The sequence below is a fragment of the Euphorbia lathyris genome, chromosome 6 (assembly GCF_963576675.1).
Source record: "Euphorbia lathyris chromosome 6, ddEupLath1.1, whole genome shotgun sequence".
Lineage (NCBI taxonomy): Eukaryota > Viridiplantae > Streptophyta > Magnoliopsida > Malpighiales > Euphorbiaceae > Euphorbia > Euphorbia lathyris.
In genome coordinates, this window is record NC_088915.1 from 25679683 (window position 1) to 25700669 (window position 20987).

Genomic DNA, 20987 nt, shown 5'->3' on the forward strand with positions numbered 1-20987 from the left:
GATTGTTAAGCCCATCAATTATGTTCTAATTAGTTACATTAATTATGGAATTTTAGTTGAAGTCCTTTCAAATAAATATAGTGGATTGCTATTTACCGTTTTCAATTTACTTGTCACCGTCCACTCTTGGACATTTTTACCCTTTTCATTTTTTAAACTCAAAAACTGTATTTCTCTCAAATTTCTTTGAAATTCAAAAAACCAGAAAAACATTCATGAGACTTAAACACGGTAAAGAAAAAAGACTAATGATTTCTCGGATAAGTATTTTTATTTGAAAATCGAATCGAAAACACGAGTTTCATCTCCGGTTTCGGAGAAAAAATTCATTCAAAATGTGCTAAACGGGTGATTCACACCATAGATAGTTCATCCGTTTCTACCTAGGTGGAATGGTGTGAATCTCCCGTTTAGCACATTTTAGATGAATTTTTTTTATATATTGATTAAATCGGTTAGTTTTTTTAGACGAATTTCAATTAGTGTACATAGGAACTATAGTTATTTGATTTCCTCGACGTTCTCATGTCCATTTTTCATAAATCCAATTTTGATCTCGGAAGAGAGAGGATATTAAGTTTTTAAATGAAAAAATGAAAAGGGCGAAAATGTCCAACATGGGACGGTGATAAATAATTTAGGGACGATGAATAGCAAAACCCTAAATATAACTATTTTTTCAAGTCGCAGCTTATATTATATAAGTATATTCAACTTTTGATGGGCATGTTTATAGACATAGAGGGATATAAGCTAAAAGAATACATATAAGTTAAAAGCATACCGTTTCTATTGGAAATCTTCATGTGTTTTGTATTTCCTTTCCAAAATTTAGAATACTTCAATAATTTCAAAATTGTTAATGAACTCATTACACATATTCCCGAGATCGCCAAATTCAAAAGATATTCATACAAATGTCTCTACTTTTGGTTTTGGCTGTGACTCTCCCTTTGACTTTTTTCTATTTTGGTTTGGGATGATGAAGAAGACGTTTGAGAGTCTTAAGAAAAATGTGAATTGAAATAAGGATATTCTTATACAAAGTGGATGAAAGTATCTAATTTGATAAGATGAAAGGTAAATGTGTCAAATATGTTAATGAACCATTTCAAATGGGCTAGATTAGTAATTAGTCCTGAGAGATAATGTGGTAATGTGATTTATAAAGATAATTTTAATAAATATAAATATTATATATTTATTTATTATGTCATCCTATATCATCAATATGATTCATTTGGTTAACTCAATGTTTTAAAAACCGGACCGGACATCGAACCGGTGTGTTAAAGGGTTAAGGAGTCAATGGGTTCAACCGGTTGACTCGGACTGGTTGAACCGGATGACGTCATAAATAATAATATATATTTATCTATAAATAAATAAGTATAATTTTTTTTTTGTTAGTGATAATGTTTATTATGTTTAGTTTATGTTAAAAAAAATGTGTTAGTTATTATTAGTATGGTTTTGTTTTTTTATGTTTGTTTCACTATTAATTAATTATTAATCTGTAAAACAAAATCCACTTTATTTTTTTTTTACCAGGAAGTGAAAATTGGGGTTCTTGGTATCCTATTTTATTATAAATATTTATAGCTTATGAGTTAATATATTCAATGTGGGAGGGAGGGAAGGATGCTAATATAAATATATATTAAATGAATAAAGAAGATGAGAAGAGAAGGAAGTGGTAGTGAAGAGAAGGAAGTGGTAGTGAAGAGAAAGTAGTGATAGTGAAATAAGCAATCCCACGTCAGATGAAAAGAAGGACTACAACATTAGCTCTCCCTATAAAAAGGTCTTTGGAATAGAGACACAGCCTGTAGGAGTCAGTGAATATTAAATGGATTAAAGTAAGTTTCTTACTTTTTTTTTTTAATCCTTTTCACAGAAACCGGAGTGAAACCGGTTTACCGGGTTGATCCCGGTTCACCGGTTTTCTCCGGTTCCAAAGGGGTCAACAGTATTGACCCCTAAGTAGTGTAACCGGACCGAAGTTTGGCCGGTTCCCGGTCGAACCGGTTCGACCGGCCGGTCCGGTCCGGTTTTTAAAACCGTGGTTAAACTAAGTCTTTGGAAGTTTGGAGGTTAACGGAGGTGAGAGTTAAAGAATGTAATGGAAATGGAAAGGAAGCGATGGAAATAAAAGTTAAAAATTAACCTTATTTGGAAGTTTATAGAATATAAAGTGGACTGCTATATACCGCAAAGGTTATACTTTCCACCGCACCTTTTTGACAATTTTGCCCTCCTCATAATTTCAAATAAAAAACTCAAAACTCTCAAATCCTCTCTAGCCTTTTGGATTTTCAAAAAACCCGACCTAAAACGACATGCCGCCAAAGGAAGGAAAGGATAAAGAAGGACAAAGACTAAGACGAACGTAACCATTGGAGTACTGAAGACCCGGCTTCATGAATGCTCCAGTAAGGTTTTTTTTTTAAAAAATTATCCAAAATCACGGGTTCCGCCTCTGATTCGGAGGCGGAACCCGTATGGCTTTTGCCTAAACGGAAGTCAGATGTCATTCCACCGTAAGGTGGAACGGACGAACTGTCCGTTCCACCTTACGGTGGAACAGCATCGGCTGTGCGTTCCACCGTACGGTGGAACGCACGGCGCCCAGGTCGGCCTTGTGGCCGACCCGAGCGCCGCAACCGTTCGGCCCAGCGGCTGAACGATTGCGACGCTCTGTTTAGGCAAAAATTGGCCCCGAAATTTATTTTTTTCAAAATAAATCATTCGGTCCGGCCATTGGCAAGTCCAAATTATTAAAAAAAACCGAAAAAATGAGAAATTGAGTATATTTAAAAAAATGCGTTATTTGCTTATATATGTAAGATGTTTTTGGTTTTACAGGCTGATATTATTGAGGCCCGTTCTGGACAGAGACATACAAGGTCACGTGTTGTGACTGCCTCTGCCCGGAGGCAACGGACAGAGCAGATATTGATGGGGGATGCCCAGAGGGCACAACCTGAGGAGATGGCGAATGCTGTGGAGATGGACGAAGATGACTCTATGCCTCCTCAGAGTTCATCCTCTGTGCGAGTACCTACTAAGATCATACCGAGGGGTCGTGACGGAGGTTTTGCTTCTACAGCAGGGTCGTCTTCGGGTGAGAAATTTAAATTTAATTATTATTATATGATTTATTCGTTATTATTATAAAATATACGAATATTCTGAAATGAGTTTACTATCATTTCAGGTAGCAACAAGCGCTCGATGAGTGATGCAGAGGATGACTGGATCGTGAAGACCCCGATTTTTGGGGGTCCATCTGATGGTCTTGTGATCCCGAGCTTCCTGGGACATATTGCCTATACTATCTGGAGCGGGCAGGATAGGGGCATCCTCAGGTGTCAGACACGCTCAGTATATTGTGGGAAGTTGTGTGTATGGTATGGTGGTGCTTCTCAGCAGATCCAGAAGCATATAGAGTCATCTAGATTGTCCCATTTACCCAATATCATGTATGGCCACATCGATGCGCCCCTGATTGTGGCTTTTGTGGAGCGGTGGCAGCCAGACACGTCATCATTTCACATGCCGTTTGGTGAGATGAGCATTATGTTGCATGATGTGTGGTAGATTTTGCGCATCCCCATCGATGGGGCTATGGTAACTGCTGATGCGAGTGTTGAGGAGCTTCAGTCTTGTGTGATGGAGTTGTTTGGTATGACTCGGGAGGAGTTGCAGAAGGGTCACTACTTTAATGGCGGTATACGAGCGGCTTTCGTCCTAGATTATTAGCAAGGAGATCGGATTCCTGATGCATAGGCTACAGCTCGGACGTTTTTTATGCTCGGTTGCACATTATTTATGGACAAGAGTGGGGACCGCATTCGACCTTCCTGTCTGTTGGAGGTACAGGACTCGGTAGCTAGAGCCATTGGACTCTCGTGGGGCTCAGTTGTGTTGAAACACCTTTCCATATGATTTTGATTTGACAAAATTATTTAAGTAAAATTAAATATATTCTAAACACACTAAGTTTAAATGCTTTGATTTATTACACTAATGTGTTTGTTCAATGTTGAGTTAAATTGTTTATAAGACATAAAGACTAAAAGGCTTAAAGCCCAATACGGAAGTCAAAGCCCAAGTCAAACAGATCAAGACCACTCGGCCCGCGTGTGCAAAACGCTTCCGTTATGTACAAAACGCAGCTCAGCGGAAGAAGGATCGAGAAGACCTTCGTTGAACAACTTCGGAACGAAGTTGCTGAGTTGTATCGACAAAGAGTACAAGACAGCAGCTGAGCAAGAACAACTTCCAGACAAAGTATTTCTACTTTGGGTAAAGTTCAGAACACAAAGAAAGCTGTCCAGTTGACCTTACCATAAATGGAGAGACATTCTGCTAGACTGACTAAAAGCTGCTCAGCACTGACCGAAGACAGAAGATACTCGAATCTGATTGGCCAAGAGCACTGAGCAGGACTGAGTGACAATGACAGGAAGCCGTTTCCCTCCAACGGTTATTTCAAAATTTGAAATGACTGATGCCTCAGACGTCTCTATAAATAGGTCCTTTCAGTTGCTTCATAAAACAGACAGAACTTCTATCAAGCCATTACGCTGACCAAAATTCTACTCAAAGTTCTGTGAGAAAAAGCAAAGCAAATACTTACACCAAATTCTATATCTTTTGTGTAAAAGTCTAGAGTGATTATTCAATCATCTAAGGTGTCTTAGCAATTGTTGTTTAGGACAAATCTTTATCATTTCTAGAGATTAGAAAGGAGAGGCTGAGTACTCGGTTATAGTACTCAGCGAGAGATTAGGAGTGAGTAGAGGTATAGAGGAAGGTACTCTTGTTATACTCAGCTTCTAAGTTGTAAAAGGTTTGATGCTCTACCGTTAAAGAGCTCAGTAGAGAATTTGAAAGCTCGGAATGTGTTCCGGGGACAGGACGTAGGCTTAGAGGCCGAACCTGGATAAATCTGCTGAGTAACATCTTTCTAACCTTAAACTCCTTAATATATATATTGCTTGCTTAACCAAAAACTGACCAAGTAAAGAGGTCACGCTGAGTTGTGTACATTGAGTATCTGAGTTCAGGAATAGACTCAAGTGCTATCTCTTGACTCAAAGAAACAAGCTGACTTAGTCACCAGTTGACTAAGCTAGTGTCTTAATTTGCTCAGCGCGCTGTGTAATCCTTTTTCAAAGAAAAAGAAGTTAGCCTTAACGTACTAAAATTTTAAATAGTTCCTGTCCCCCCCTTGGAACTAACTTGTTACGTAATAAAGGACCAACAAGCTGCACTAGCATATCTATACTCTCATCTAGGTATTGCTAGCAGAGGAGACTGCGGGCATATCACGGGTTGTCTGACACTGCTTCAGGCATGGATTTATGAGTACTTCCAGTGCTTCAGGCCTCAGCAGGAGGGAGTCACATTAGATCCGGCGATTCCGAGGGCTTGCATGTGGCCATCTATACCGATGGAGAAGAGTGGGGATCGAATGAGATCATATCATGTCCGGCTTGATAGATTGACTGCTGATGATGTACAATTTCAATTTAATTAAATAAACCAAATACATTTACTTGTATTATTTGTATGTTAATGTTGTTGTATACGTCTGTAGGTGATGTGGATGCCGTATGGTCCTGATGCCATTACGCATACCCCTAAGATGATATACGCCAGATAGATACGTTACAGGGATGTGATCGAGCCGTACATGCTGGGGAGATGCCTTCGCCAGCTAGGTTACGTGCAGACCATACCTCGACCGATCTTGAGGCCGTTGAAGGTCGTACGTCTTTGGTCCAGCTTGAAGTATCAGGTAGAAGTGCCCGCCGACATGGCGGATGATCTTTGGACCTCGTTTGCCGAGGCGGGCATGCTTATATTGTCTCGGTTCACTCTAGCACGGACTCCTTCAGACTGTGAGGAGAAGTACATGCCGTGGTACTACCTGCATTCACACCATCAGCTACTACCGGATATGCTTGCACCCGGACCAGTTATTCATACTCGCTCGAATAGCGAAGTGGTAAGTAATTTAAGTTTTAATCAATTTATTTACAATTATCAAATTATATTAAAAGAAATGATATTTATTCATTTTGGGTTATTTCTTTTGCTAGTGGGTTAGCCGTTGGGCTAACTGGGGAGAAGGTGCATTGGCCGCGATGAACCTTCTTGATGAGGATGTTGCGGCTGAGTGGCAATAGTCGTACGACCATATTTTGGATGCTTGGAATTCGGCAAAGTGATTTGTGGTTGTGTTTTTAGTACTTTTTATTATAAGTATATTTACGTTGGTATTCGGATAATATCTTTACTATGTACTTGGTATTTTAGTACTTTAATTTTATAAGTACGTTGTTTATTAATAATTGTTAAACAGAATCAATCGGAATCAACCTGGAACATATATAAAGCTAACTGGATCAGTAACTGAGTCAAAACAGTAACTGTTTGTTATCCAAAATCAATCGGAATCAACCTGTAACATATATAAAGCTATCTGGATCAATCCAGAACATTACAGAATCAATACAGACACAATACAGACACAACCCGTAACTCAAATGAACAAAACTGAGTCAAACAAGTAACTGTTTGTTATCCAGAATCAATCAAAATCAACATGTAACATATATAAAGCTATCTAGATCAATCCAGAACATTACAGAATCAATACAGACATAATACAGACATACACATGTAACTCGAATGAATAAAGCTGAGTCAAAATAGTACTGTTTGTTATCCAGAATCAATCGGAATCAACCTGTAACATATATAAAGCTATTTGGATCAATCCAGAACATTACAAAATCAATACGGACATAATATAAACACAACATGTAACTCGAATGAACAAAACTGAGTCAAAACAGTAACTGTTTGTTATCCAGAATCAATCGGAATCAACCTGTAACATATATAAAGCTATCTGGATCAATCTAGAACATTACAGAATCAATACAAACACAATATAGACACAACCTGTAACTCGAATGAACAAAACTGAGTCAAAACATTAACTGTTTATTATCCAGAATCAATCAGAATCAACCTGTAACATATATAAAGCTATCTGGATCAATCCAGAACATTACAGAATCAATACAAACACAATACAGACACAACCTATAACTCGAATGAACAAAACTGAGTCAAAGTAGTAACTATTTGTTATCCAGAATCAATCAGAATCAACCTGTAACATATATAAAGCTAACTGGATCTAAGTTTAACCAATCTTGTCCATTGTGCTGTCCTAGCTGCACAAATGCGATCCCACCCTTCAACGCTACGTTCTTGGTGTTGTTTCCACCATTCTAGTACATGGGGGACTGGAAAATTAGGAGATAAATTTAAACGAATATAGTGGCGAAAGTGTGTACCCAAATGAGCTATGCAGATCTCTCGTTCTGGTCTTGTAGCAGTGGAAGGCGCATACACTGGTAACACAGTACCACAAAAACTAGAGTTAATTCCACCCAGGTAACCGAAAAACATTACAACAACATTGTATAATGTAGCAATCAGAAACAAGTCATCATAAACAAGCATCCAATGCTCAGGCAAACAAGCTCCACCGTCCCAACTTATCCTATTAATTGCTGCATCAACACCGTCAATTAACACGGTTTCATACCGAAAACAGTTAGCAATTACTTCATTCCTAAGGTTATGCCTAACCGATTGCCACTTCTCTTCGGTGCCAAAAATGTAGGAAGAAACAACACGGAAGCCTCAATTTCCATCACCGATTACGTCGCAATATGTTTCAACGTAGGGCTTAATGATCCCAATTATTTTGTCAGAATGAACGAAATCATTAACTTCATACGTATTTGTTGAAACACCTTTCCACATAATTTTGATTTGACAAAATTGTTTAAGTGTAATTAAAAATATTCTAAACACACTAAGTTTAAATGCTTTGATTTATTCTACTAATGTGTTTGTTCAATGTTGAGTTAAATTGTTTATAAGACATAAAGATTAAAAGGCCCAAAGCCCAATATGGAAGTCAAAGCCCAAGTCAAACAGATCAAGGCAACTTGGCCCACGTATGTCAAGACGCTGTCGTTATGTACAAAACGCAGCTCAGCGGAAGAAGGATCTAGAAGACTTTCGTTGAACAACTTCGGGACGAAGCTACTGAGTTGAATCGACAAAGAGTACAAGACAGCAGCTGAGCAAGAACAACTTCCAGACAAAGTGTTTCCACTTTGGGTAAAGTTCAGAAGACACAGAACGCTGTCTAATTGACCTTACCATAAATGGAGAGACATTCTGCCGAGCTGACTAAAAGCTGCTCAACACTGACCGAGGACAGAAGATACTCAAATCTGATTGGCCGAGAGCTCTGAGCAAAACTGGGTGACAACAACAAGAAGCCGTTTCCCTCCAACGGTTATTTTGAAATTCGAAATGACCGATGTCTCACACGTCTCTATAAATAGAGCCCTTCAGTTGCTTCATTTCACACAGAACTTGATCAAGCCATTACGCTGACCAAAATTCTACTCAAAGTTCTGCAAGAAAAAGCAAAGCAATCTTACACCAAATTTCATATCTTTCGTGTAAAAGTTTAGAGTGATTATTCAATCATCTAAGGTGTCTTAACAATTGTTGTTTAGGACAAACACTTATCATTTCTAGAGATTAGAAATGAGAGGCTGAGTACTCGGTTATAGTACTCAGCGAGAGATTAAGAGTGAGTAGAGGTATAGAGGAAGGTACTCTTGTTATACTCAGCTTCTAAGTTGTAAAATGTTTGATGCTCTACCATTAAAGAGCTCAGTAGAGAATTTGAAATCTCGGAACGTGTTCCGGGGATAGGACGTAGGCTTGGAGGCCGAACCTGGATAAATCTGCTGAGTAATATCTTTCCAACCTTAAACTCCTTAATATATATTGCTTGCTTAAATAAAACTGACCAAGTAAAGAGGTCAATCTGAGTTGTGCGCATTGAATATCTGAGCTCAGGAATAGACCATAAGTGCTATCTCCCGACTCAAGTAAAGAAACTGACTTAGTCACCAGTTGACTAAGCCAGTGTCTTGCTATTCACTCAGCGCCGCTGTTAAAACCTTTTTCCTGAAGAAAAATAAGTCTGCCCTAAAGAAAAATTTTAAATAGTTCCTAACCCCCCTTGGAACTATACTTGTAATGTTATAAGGGACCAACAGTATTTCCATCTGCATTGAGTGAAATAAGATATTGTAAACCACACAGAACTTATGTTAAGTGTAAATGAATTAGATATTGCAAAACTGTATTACCTGAGGATGCAAAATTATGGACAGATGATGAAAAGCTTTTCCTACCACTTCTACCACGGCTCATAGACGAACTACTAGAACAAGCACGTCCACACCGAGTTTCGTTGTACTCCCAGGCACTAGGCGTACATTTTGTGGATTTACCCGCCTTCGGTCATCCTCGAATGTTAATTTTCACATCAGGTTCGGTGTAATGTGCTTGATTATGGTGTAGTTGATCATGTATAAGTATTGAAATGTTCTGCAGCAAGGCTGGGTCACCTTTAGAGACCTGGTTGACTAAATGTTTAAAATATCTTTGATCCTCTGTCTGATCATGACACCCTTCAGTTTCATGAGTCTGACCATAATTAATCAAAAGTGTTCTCTAGAACACATGAACCCTCTCAGTACTGATCATATCACCGGACTCATAAGCTTGTTTGATCTCGCATGCACATGGTATCTGATGAGAGGTTCTCAATACACAACCACAAAGCGCATTCACTTCATGGCTCAAACTTCTCATGCGATCTAACTCAACATTGATCAGTTGCATGCAGTAGTGAGAGACTTTGCATACCAGGTAGTTAAAGGGGAATCCGGAGTAAGAGACTCCTTTACGAAGCCTGGACTGCTCAAGCATGTACCTAATAAGAAGATAAACATACTATCAGTTGACTGAGATTACAAATACATGATAAGAATACAAACATCTTCCAATAGAACGTATTGAAAATACCTGATATTAGTTGCCTGGGCTTCTATCTTCTTGTGAACCTTCTGCCATACCGTATCCAGCGATCCTGTGGCTATATTGAGCCATTGAAGGGAAAATGGTGTCCGTTATAAAACGAGAACTGTAATCAATGCCATCGGGTTGCCAATCTTCTAACGGTTCCTGAATATATAAAAAATGCATAATATGTATTAACAATACGCGCAAAAATGTTAAAAAATGGCATTCAGGTGCATAATAGGTAGTAACAATACGTGTAAAAATTAAAAAATATAAATTTAGGGCTTAGTCGGGCAACCTGCACGTTAAAAATTACAATTCCAAGCTTGTTCGGGTCTCGTATAGGCTAAACGGACAGGCTGCCCCGTTAAAATGCAAAAAATGGAGCAAATTATGCCTAAAGGGGCAGCCTGCCCGTTCCACTGTAGGTGGGAACGGGCAGGTCACGCTGCTCGTCCGACGACGGAACGAGCGCTGCGTGCCGCCCGTTCCGCAGGCCGAACGAGCGGCGCATGCCACTCATCCGCACGACAAATGGGCAGTTCGTCCGTTCGGACCAGCGACATTCGTCGCCCGTTTAGGCCAAATCCATTTAAAAAAAAATTCAAAATTTAATAAACGAAATTTTAATTTAAATTTATATCGTAGGATTACCTCGTGTTCGAAATCATGGTCTTCGGGAATGCTCGAGTCCATTTTCGTCCAATTCGGGTTTTTAGACTTGGGAGAGAAAGAGAGGAAAAAAAAATTTGGTTTTTGAAAAAAAATTATGAGAATGACATAAATGTCAAAAGGGTGCGGTGGGTGAAAAAAAAGTTGCGATATATAGCAATACCTAATATAAATGAAGTTAAATGTTTAACTTTGTTTGAGAGTTTAAATATGGAGGAGAATGAAAGTTAAATTTACAGAGATAACAAATTTTAAAAAACTTTACGTTACTCTCATTAACTCTCAATTTAGAGGTTAGAGTTTGAAAGTTAGAGAAAGTAAACATTTAATCTCATTAATCTTCATTTACTCTTAAAAAAAAACAACTCCCAAATAAAATTAATTTAATATTTAACCTTCCATTACTCCTATTTAATTCCATGACTTCTCCCAAATAAGGAATAAGCCATTGTTTGGGAGGAGGTTAATGAGAGTAAATGAGAGTAATGGAAGGTTAACTATTAAGTTAACATTGTTTGGGAGTTATTTTTTGAGAGTAAATGGAGGTTAATGAGGTTAAATATTTACTTCCTCTAATCTCCAAATTGAGGGTTAATGGGAGTAACGTAAACTTTTTTTAAAACTTCTTATCTCTCCAGAGTAAATTTAACTTTCATTCCCCTCCATATTTAAACTCCAAAACAAGGTTAAATATTTAAGATCATTTACATCCTATAAACTCCCAAACAAGGTTAATTATTAACTTTCGGTTTCATCACTTCACTTCCCTTTCCATTACCTCCTTTAACCGTCCCGTCCATTAACTTCCAAACTCCCAAACAAGGTTAATTATTAACTTTCGGTTTCATCACTTCACTTCCCTTTCCATTACCTCCTTTAACCGTCCCGTCCATTAACTTCCAAACTCCCAAACAAAGCCTAAGTGAACTACCACCCAAATTCCAACTATAAATTCCGTTTGATATCGGTCCTATTCTCACAACATTGCTCATTACCCAAACCCAGGGTTTTGTATTCCTTTTCCTTCCCGTTCCCTGTTTACGATTTTCTCAGCCCCAATCTCGTCTCTAGCGTTGCTCTCCTTCGTCCATTTCCTGCCGGTCTATTCTTCTTTGTCAGTCTTTCCTTACGCCGCCGGTCAGTCATCTCTCCCTCTTCCTCCATTTCTTTATCTCTCCTTTCCTCCTCCTCCTCCTCCATTTCAGTAGGTTCGATTACTTTAGGTGCTTTCCCTCTGTTTAATTTGTGAATTTGTCCAAACGGTTCGATCACTGTAGTTGCCCTCTGTTTAATTTGTGAATGCGTGTTTTAATTTTTATTCTACAGGTGCTTTGTATCTATAATGGTACAGCAGAAATTTAGACACGGACGTGACAACAGCTCCCATTGTTATAGTTGCCATTTCTCTTTAGCTGCTCTGTTTAATTTTTGAATTTGTTGTGATCATGCATGAACGTGTATAGTCCTTTGGCTCTACAAAATGAATTTGTCATTTGCACAGAGATTTTTTTTCATAGAACACTGGTTACTATTAGTAATTTAAGTAGCACATTATCCTATTTTTTTTGTACTTTCTAGTTCTACAGTGTTGCAGAAGTCATTTTGAGTCAGAGATGTTATGTTTTAAATGGAAATCTAAATTCAGCACCATGAGTTTCTACTCAAATATATGGGTTTCTTCTCAGAAAGACATGATCTCTTTTATCATGTCATGCTTGCTTCAATATGTAGTTTCCAAAGAATTCCTGAATTAATTTGCATTTGTTGACTGTTTAAGTAAATATCTTTTCAGTGAGAAACATGGGATTTCTTAACAAAAAGAATATCCTTTCGGATAAGGAAGTCCCTAGTTTTAGACTTAAATTGGAAAGAAAGTTGATGATAAACTAATAATAAACCACATAAGGTAAAAATGAAATTATTTTTATCACCAGCTAAAGCTTAAACTAATAAGCCACAAAAATATATAACTACTGCGGATGAATCATAACAATATGCATATTCATATAATAAACCAATGGAAAGGAAGTTGATGATAACAATAAAAATAAAAATTACAAGAACTCACCGACCCCAATTAAGTTGGAAAATATGTATGTGTAGTTTGCAACCTATTAGGATTCCTAATTGATGGCTATGTATGTAATTTGTAATCTGTGTGATTCGATCATGTCTATGTAGTTTGTAATCTGTCTCTATGTAATTTGTAATCTATTAGGATCCATAGATGAGGGAAGTAGCCAAATGCTTTGAACAAATTTTTGTGTGGTCCTTGTCGTTAGTATTGGTATTGCCAAGAAGAAGTGATGATGTGCGATTTAGATGTATTTTTTTTTTGTAACAAGTGATGAAAGAAGTTGTAATTAATTTGATGATAGAGTAGAGTCTATGGAAAACAATATTTGAATGATTTTTCTGGGTTCTTGCTTCTGCTTGTGTTTCTACAGTGCTGGAAAAATTATTTCCCCTATGTTCAACTCTTGAAAATGATAAGAGGAGAAAATCTAACTTTACAATTAAGCTGTGTTTTTTGAGGCTGTTAAGTAAATATTGTCTGGTGTTATTTTCGTTTTCTCATTCCTGGAGTTTCTGAGAGCATCTCATTGCATATGGTGGTTGATAGCTATATAGATTGGACTGGTTCTTGGAAAGTGCATGTCTTTTTGTTTTTTCTTTCTGAAATGCCATCATACTTGAATACGTACATGTTGAATTATAAGGCTGTATTTCGCTTATTGAATATGGGAAGAGTTAGGATTTGATTTTGTGTTCGTAGTTTCAATTAGTTGAATGAGTTATGCAAATTGACTGGTCATTCAATTGCTTTCAGTGTATAAGTTATTCCTATAATTTCATAGTTGATATGAATCTCATTAATGGTTCCAAGTATTATCTTTCCATCTGCTTGTCTTTCACATTTTTAATTACTTTCACTGTATAAGTTATTCCTGTAATTTCATAGTTGATATGAATCTCATGAATGGTTCCCAGTATTATCTTTCCATCTGCTTGTCTTTCACATTTTTAATTCTTATTCACATTCAACAATTACTGAAATGAAATCTCATTCCATTTTTTATTTTTAAGAAATCAATTTCTGTTTTCACCTGAACCAAATCGAACTATACTTCGGTTCGGTATGAGAAGAAGAGCTTTGTTCGGTTTGGTTTATTTCGGTTCTGTTTGCTTTTTGAACTATTCTGGACCACTCAGATGGTGATACGTCAGCCGTTGTGATGATGTGTCATCATCAAAATGCTTCAAGACCAGTTTAGTCCCGGACCATTCTAAAATTTCGTAAATAGGCAAGAGGAAACTATTAATTAATGAAAAAGAATATTAAAAGAATTATATGAATTTAGTTGTAAACCTTTTGGCCAGAGGAAATATACACAATCTAATTATTTTTTTATACCATTCAATTGTGTTCGTGACAAATATTTTTTTATTGTATAAGTTCTATTTGTAAGTTCAAAAACCTAAAATAGACCTTAATAGAGTTGATTCCTAAATTGAATAGTATCCAAAAACACAACCGCCCTCCCCATATATATGTTAAAGTCTGACCTAATTACAAACTATATGCGCTCTCTTATCTGATTTAGGGTTTTGCTACTTATTTTATATCTCTCTTGCTAGGTCTTATGTGAAACAACGCCAAGTACAATCACTTAATTAATTCGTTTCTTTTTTTCAAATTTTATCAGTGAAAAATGACTCTGTCTGATGAAGAACTTAAGAGGCTGTTTAGAATACGAAAGACTGTGATGCAAATGCTCAAGGATAGGGGTTATTTGGTTGGAGAATTTGAGATTAACATGTCAAAGGAGCAGTTCATGTCAAAATACGGTGATAACATGAAAAGAGAAGATCTTGTTATCCACAAATCAAAACGCAATGATAGCTCTGATCAGGTATTCATGGGCTATTTTTTGGATCAATTCATGTATGTCACTCATAGATGCGGCAAACAAGCTATCGTTTTCATGGCTAGTAGTCCTTTGGATTAATAGTTTTGTTCCCCTGAACCTGAAAAAGACCTTGTTTATTTTTCCACCATCAGTCAAATAGTCAATGTAATTTCCACATTCTTATTTTGGACATGACATCATAAAAGCTTTGTTAGTTTGGTTATAAGTGAGCCACACGGTTTTCTGTATTTACTTGCATCCTTTTGCTTTTAACATAATTAATTTATACACAAGTGTGTAAGTAACAACTTAGTATTTTCATATTGAATTTACATTAGTATGATGTAATCATGTAATTCATGTCTCATGTTCTTTGATATATGAAGAGATCTCTAGAAAGAAGTACACTGATTTCACAGTCGTGGAATTGTGTTTGGTATAGTAACTGGCATTTTGGATCTCTCTCTCTACAACTCCATCTCTATGTATCACTGTCTATTGCTGGGATTCTTTTACTAATTACTGTCGTGGTATGCATTTGTACAGATTTATGTTTTCTTTCCTGAAGAACCAAAGGTTGGTGTGAAGACAATGAAGACTTATACGAATCGCATGAAGTCAGAGAATGTTTTCAGAGCCATCTTAGCTGTTCAGCAGAATTTGACTCCTTTTGCTCGAACATGTATAGCTGAGATTGCCTCAAAATTCCAGTTGGAAGTTTTCCAGGTAACTCCTATAAAAAGATGTGGAAAATAAAATGTAGTTCTTAATTGTTATCCTCCAGACAGAGTAAACTATATGTATTATATTCATCAAATAATGCTATAAACTCAAGGAGGCTGATTTGATTTTTTGAGTGATATGGATGTTTAGTATTGAATATAATTTGATTGCCCATGCATTTTGAAGCCATGTCTCAAATTTCTATTTACTAAGGACTTCATATTGGTATTGACTTGGTGATCCTTAGGTTTTCTCTGTTACAAGGATTTTATTCTAGGTATGCAAACATGGATTTGAATGTATGTACTACAGTGAAACAACTTCGGTTGTCCAACATCGTAGCATCTTTTTTCCTATAACTTATGTTTCATTTTTTATTTGTAGCATCCTGGTTCATTCCTGATATGTTTAATTTGAGAATTCTGTCTTGCAACTCCACTTCCTTGATCTTTCGTGCATTCTTATTAGAATTTCTGGAAAGATATTAAGCCTTGCGACTCTGATGCAGGAAGCAGAACTGCTGGTCAACATCAAAGAGCATGTTCTTGTCCCTGAGCATCAGGTGCTGACAACTGAAGAGAAGAAGACATTGTTGGAGAGATACACTGTGAAAGAAACACAGGTTAGGAAAAATTTAAAGGCAGAAGTTATATTTTCATTATTTCTGGCACATTTATATTCATTTCTTTTTGTTAGATTTAAATAAAAAAATTAAAATTCTATATATGTCTAATGTATTTGTTTTCTGAACTTAGTTTGTCATGTATTTTTAAGGTTAATATAGTTGGCACTTAGAATAATAATGATGAAGCATTTTCTGCAACCGTTGTAGTAAGAGTAATGGATACGAATACAAAAATTTCAGCTGGTTTTGATTCGATCCTATTAGTGGCTGATTTCATCTTGTCTTGAGGCATGTCCATGATGTTTTAGTTTTCTGTGTATGCATGTTAGTCGCACTGGGTGTGTGAATACTGAATACGATGTTCAACTGTTAAATTAGAAAATGCCTGGGTTATGAAAATTGTGAATACATATTTTCTGTTTTCTGTGGTTAATTGCTCTAATTCAATGTTGTTCTTGTATAGTTGCCTCGTATTCAGATTACTGATCCAGTGGCTAGATATTACGGGTTGAAGCGTGGGCAAGTTGTGAAGATTATCAGGCCAAGTGAAACTGCAGGACGATATATTACATACCGATATGTCGTGTAGATAACTTTATAGTGTCTTGACCTGGAACAAGCAGCTTAAAAGATGGTTTTTACATTAAGTTGTCATGATAAGGTCTTGGAATAGTTTAGGGATTTATTTTGAAACTGCGTTGTGATCCCTTTTTTTTTATGGCTTTGTTCCGTAATCTCATTAAACTCAGAAGTCGGAACTAAGTTGCACATATGGAGAAGAATTCTGTTTTTCACCGAACTTTCAAATCCATTTCGTTTTTATATTTATGAACTGTTTGACAAATTTACTTATCCATTCTGATTATAAGTTTTATTAGATGGATTTTATAGATTTTAAATTAACTTGTACTAAATAAATCTAGAAATTTATTTATAGAAGATTGGTTATGAATGAAACTTATTCACTTATAGTGGAGTGTATTTTTTTTATCGTTTAATATACGATACATTACACAATCTTCTAAAAAGATTATATTCATACATTCACAATTGTCACGGACACAGCCTCTTGACTATCTGTCGACCGTGTGGCACTAGTAATTTCATCCCTATTACTAGTTCAGCCTTAACCTCGATTGCTAGCTCCCACGCTAGGCAACGTTATGCAGCGGAAAAACAGGACCTTGCACAAATGCAAAGTGAGGAAAACACTCTTTATTAAGAAAAGAATGCTTTACAAAGGCTAGAACACAATAAGCACTCACACTTGCTTACACTCTTGTGTCTTAGGATTTGTCAACTTATCTATGTTACAAATGAACCCTTCCCTCCTATTTATAGGCAACCTAGGAAGGTTCTAGAAAACTTTACACAAATCAAATCCTAGAATAATCTAGAAAAACAACAAATAAGAAAGATAAAGAAAGATTGAGACATTTCTAAGATGTCCCTAGAAGCTTCTCGGACCATTCCCGCATATTCCGGAATATTTCCCGTACCTTGGCAACCTAGGAAGGTTCTAGAAAACTTTACACAAATCAAATCCTAGAATAATCTAGAAAAACAACAAATAAGAAAGATAAAGAAAGATTGAGACATTTCTAAGATGTCCCTAGAAGCTTCTCGGACCATTCCCGCATATTCCGGAATATTTCCCGTACCTTCTGTACTATTCTGACACGTCCCGGCACATTTCGGCACGCTCCGGACAAATCTGGCACGTTCCGGAAGTTTCTGGCCCGTTCTGGCACGCTCCAGGCCCGTCTGGAATTTTCTGGGCCCGTAGCTCGGCAAACAGAGGCTCTGTCGGCAGGCTTCCTCGCAGCTCCTGGCCGTCGCTCGCAGCTCCTTGCAGTCCCTGGGCCTGCTGCCTGCTTGCCCCGCACGAACAGAGGCTAAATGTGCCTGCTGGCACGCACACGGGCCCGACGGCTCCAGCTCGGGCCCGCAACTTTCCACCATGGCAATTTTTGCCATACTTAATATTTCTCCCGCACATCCTTGAGCATATAACTCCATAATGATCCCAAGGAACCACATGCCAAATATGAAGACATTTGGAATCGTCTAGACATACCTTTGAAAAACATGTGGTGAGTGGGGCTTGGCAATGTCTGCAGACATTAATGATTCCAAGACTTTTGATCTTCATATCTTTCTTTAAATCGCACGAAATCTGCACCATTTCTCCAAATCACAATGTATTTCTCTTATTCCTCTCTTCATCTCTTGATTTTGCAACTTCCTAATCCTAGAAAACAAAGTCATGGTTCTTCATCTTCCATTTCCTGCTCGTTCGAAAAAATGGTGAATCTACGTTATTTTCATCGTTTTTCCCAGTTTATCATATTGGGTTCATAAAAAAATGTAAGTATATGCTGTTTTTTCTACGTTTTCCCCCATAAATCCACTTAGCATATGCGGTTATCGCGAGGTCTTCGGGGAGAAATTTATCGATTTCACTTCGCGAAACGCTGATTACGCAAAGTTTGCGAGGTAATTTGATAAATTTCTCTCGCAGACTCCGCGAATTCAGAGTTTTGCGAAGCCAGAGCGTCACATTTCTCCTCGCAGACTCTGCGAAATCATTGTTTCGCGAAGTCAGAGCGTCACATTCCTTGCACATTTATGTTCGCATACTTAGCGAATCGTCGTTTCGCGAAGCCAAATCTTCCTTTTTTCTGACTAACACGATTAAATTTTTCTGAAGGTGGTTGAATACGTAATATTCATTCCTGGAAGCCGATGTGTTAGGGTGCCATGAGAGACATCCATTCGAAAACGCCTGGACTTCCAACCGTCAGTTGTGAATAAGAGTGTACACCGTGGGACACGTCCATCCCTCTGTGGTTAATAATAACCTATGTATAATGAAGTGATTTGTTAGGAGTTTATTGTGGCAATCTTAGTGAATAGTAGCCTATGTATTATGAGATGATTTGTTAAGAGTTTATTGTGGCAATCTTATTGTAAATTTTGATAATGTTATGATTTTAATGTTAGAATCCTTTGTTGTTTGCAATTTTTTGTTATATACCACTTCGCGAATTAGCTACAAAACATATACAGGCTTCGCATATGCGAATTAAATTCATCAAATAAATCAAACTCTAACTTCGCAGACTTTGCATATGCGAACTAAATTCATCAATTATTATGAACATTAGCTTCGCAGGCTTCGCATAATATGGAATTTGCGAAGTCAGACGGGAGGGGACGAGACGCGCGTAAATATTGAGGGTATTATGGGAAAGTCACACAAAATCAGTCTAGATATGTAGTAGGTTGAGTAAATGAGTTTAATGTGTAAATGGATCTTCCATTTGACCTAGTTTTGTAATTTTCCCCTTAAAAAAATAAACTAACTAATTCCTTATTAAGGTTGACAATTTTTTAGCGTCATAATATGATTTGGAGATAATTTCAAAAAGTAATGTGTTTTCATGTTTTCACTCTAATGTAATTTTTTTTCTTGCAAAAAAGAGAATTGGAGTCATATAGAATCACTTATTATGATTTTTCAGGAAGAGAAATATTAATTTTGAAATTAACCATATAATTTAGAATAACTACATTTATATCTATATAATTATGTGGAAAATACAAATCACTTAATATGATTTTTCATGAAGAGAAATTGTACGGTGCTTTGATTGTATTACACATCCAAATGGCTTCTGGATATCTCTTAGTTTAGTTTCTAGTGGGAGGCTGGCTGTAAGTTGTTATCAGATGTCTTCGGGGCAACTCTTCTCTTCCTCACTACTCTTCTAATCTCCCACATTCATGGGTCTGCCATAGAAGTAACATTTTCCTAGGTAGGTTCAAGGGGCTCCTCATTATGCAAGGCCAATTGGAGTTTGCGTTTGGCTACGTTAGACTTTGAGGATGTGTTAGACCTATTGCTCGAGCTCACATTCCCTATTGTTGTTCTATTTAGACCCTTCCAGGTTCCATAGGATTTACGATTAAAAGGAGAGGCTCTTAGGATAAGGATGAAAGGCCAGTTATCACCTACATGTTCCTGGTCTTTTGTCATACAATCATTCAACATATATCCAATCAGACCACATGGATAGCAAAAGTTTGGAAGGTTTTTGTACCTAAAATAGACCTAGCAAGTCGTCCCCACGCTATTACGGATGTACGTCCCCCTTGCGAGTGTCTTATTAACGTCAATCTCCACGCGTACCTTGATACTGCTGCCCAAGGTTCCAATATCCTCCTGTTGGATCATAATAACATTGCCAATTTTGCTAGCCACCAGGTGAATGGAGCGATGGTCTCTTCTGTTCAATAGAAGATCATGTATTCTTACCCAAAAACTGCAATGGTTTATTTCAATTTTTTATGGTTATTCAAAATCTTGCACCTCTATCATGAGAATTAGCTGTCTATCAAATTGCCATGGTCCGTTCAGCAATACCCATTTTTTATCCCTTGGACTTTCAAATAAACATATGGAAGTGCCTTTACCTGCATCCTCGAGCTTGAAGTCATCAGAGATTTTCCACATACCTGAGAGTGCCTAATGGGGCCGGCACCTCCCAACCCCGGCACCACCTCGGAGTAGAGTGATTATAGGGCTCCTCCATCCCCGAACTTTCTCAATTGGGCAGCCTAGCTAAAAGAGATGGAAGGTGCCCAGCCCAATGAGCCAGACTCGTTTTTTTACTTAAGTCTATTCTCTACGTTGTTTTGAGAGGACTTAAGTAAAAAAAAAAAAATCTTACATATAAATTCACTTTTCAAAATATGAAGTCATAATTTTGAATTATATCAAACTAATAAAAACATCATTTTTAATCTATTTTAAGAATTAGAGTTTATAAATTAAGAATCTAGAATATATTGTCCATGGTTTAAAATTTATTAATTAGAGTTTAGAATTATTAAATTAGAATGTAAAAACATAGTCTATTTATGAGATATAAAAAATAATGACATATTCGAATATTCGAAATTAAGTTTAATAATTTGATTTAATTACAAATTACAATTTTATAGTTAGTCATCAGATTCATGTGGGAAGCCCAAACCCAGTCAATATCTAGCCCAACCACCCCTCC

General features: G+C 37.0%; 1 protein-coding gene across 1 annotated transcript; it reads left to right on the plus strand.

Moving 5' to 3' along the window:
- Window positions 1-11627: 11627 nt before the first annotated feature.
- LOC136234237 (DNA-directed RNA polymerases II and IV subunit 5A) lies at window positions 11628-16744 on the plus strand. Its single transcript, XM_066024035.1, has 5 exons — window positions 11628-11796; window positions 14367-14573; window positions 15117-15296; window positions 15802-15915; window positions 16382-16744. The coding sequence occupies exons 2-5, from the start codon at window positions 14373-14375 to the stop codon at window positions 16505-16507; spliced, it is 621 nt and encodes a 206-aa protein (XP_065880107.1). The 5' UTR covers window positions 11628-11796; window positions 14367-14372; the 3' UTR covers window positions 16508-16744.
- Window positions 16745-20987: the final 4243 nt, after the last annotated feature.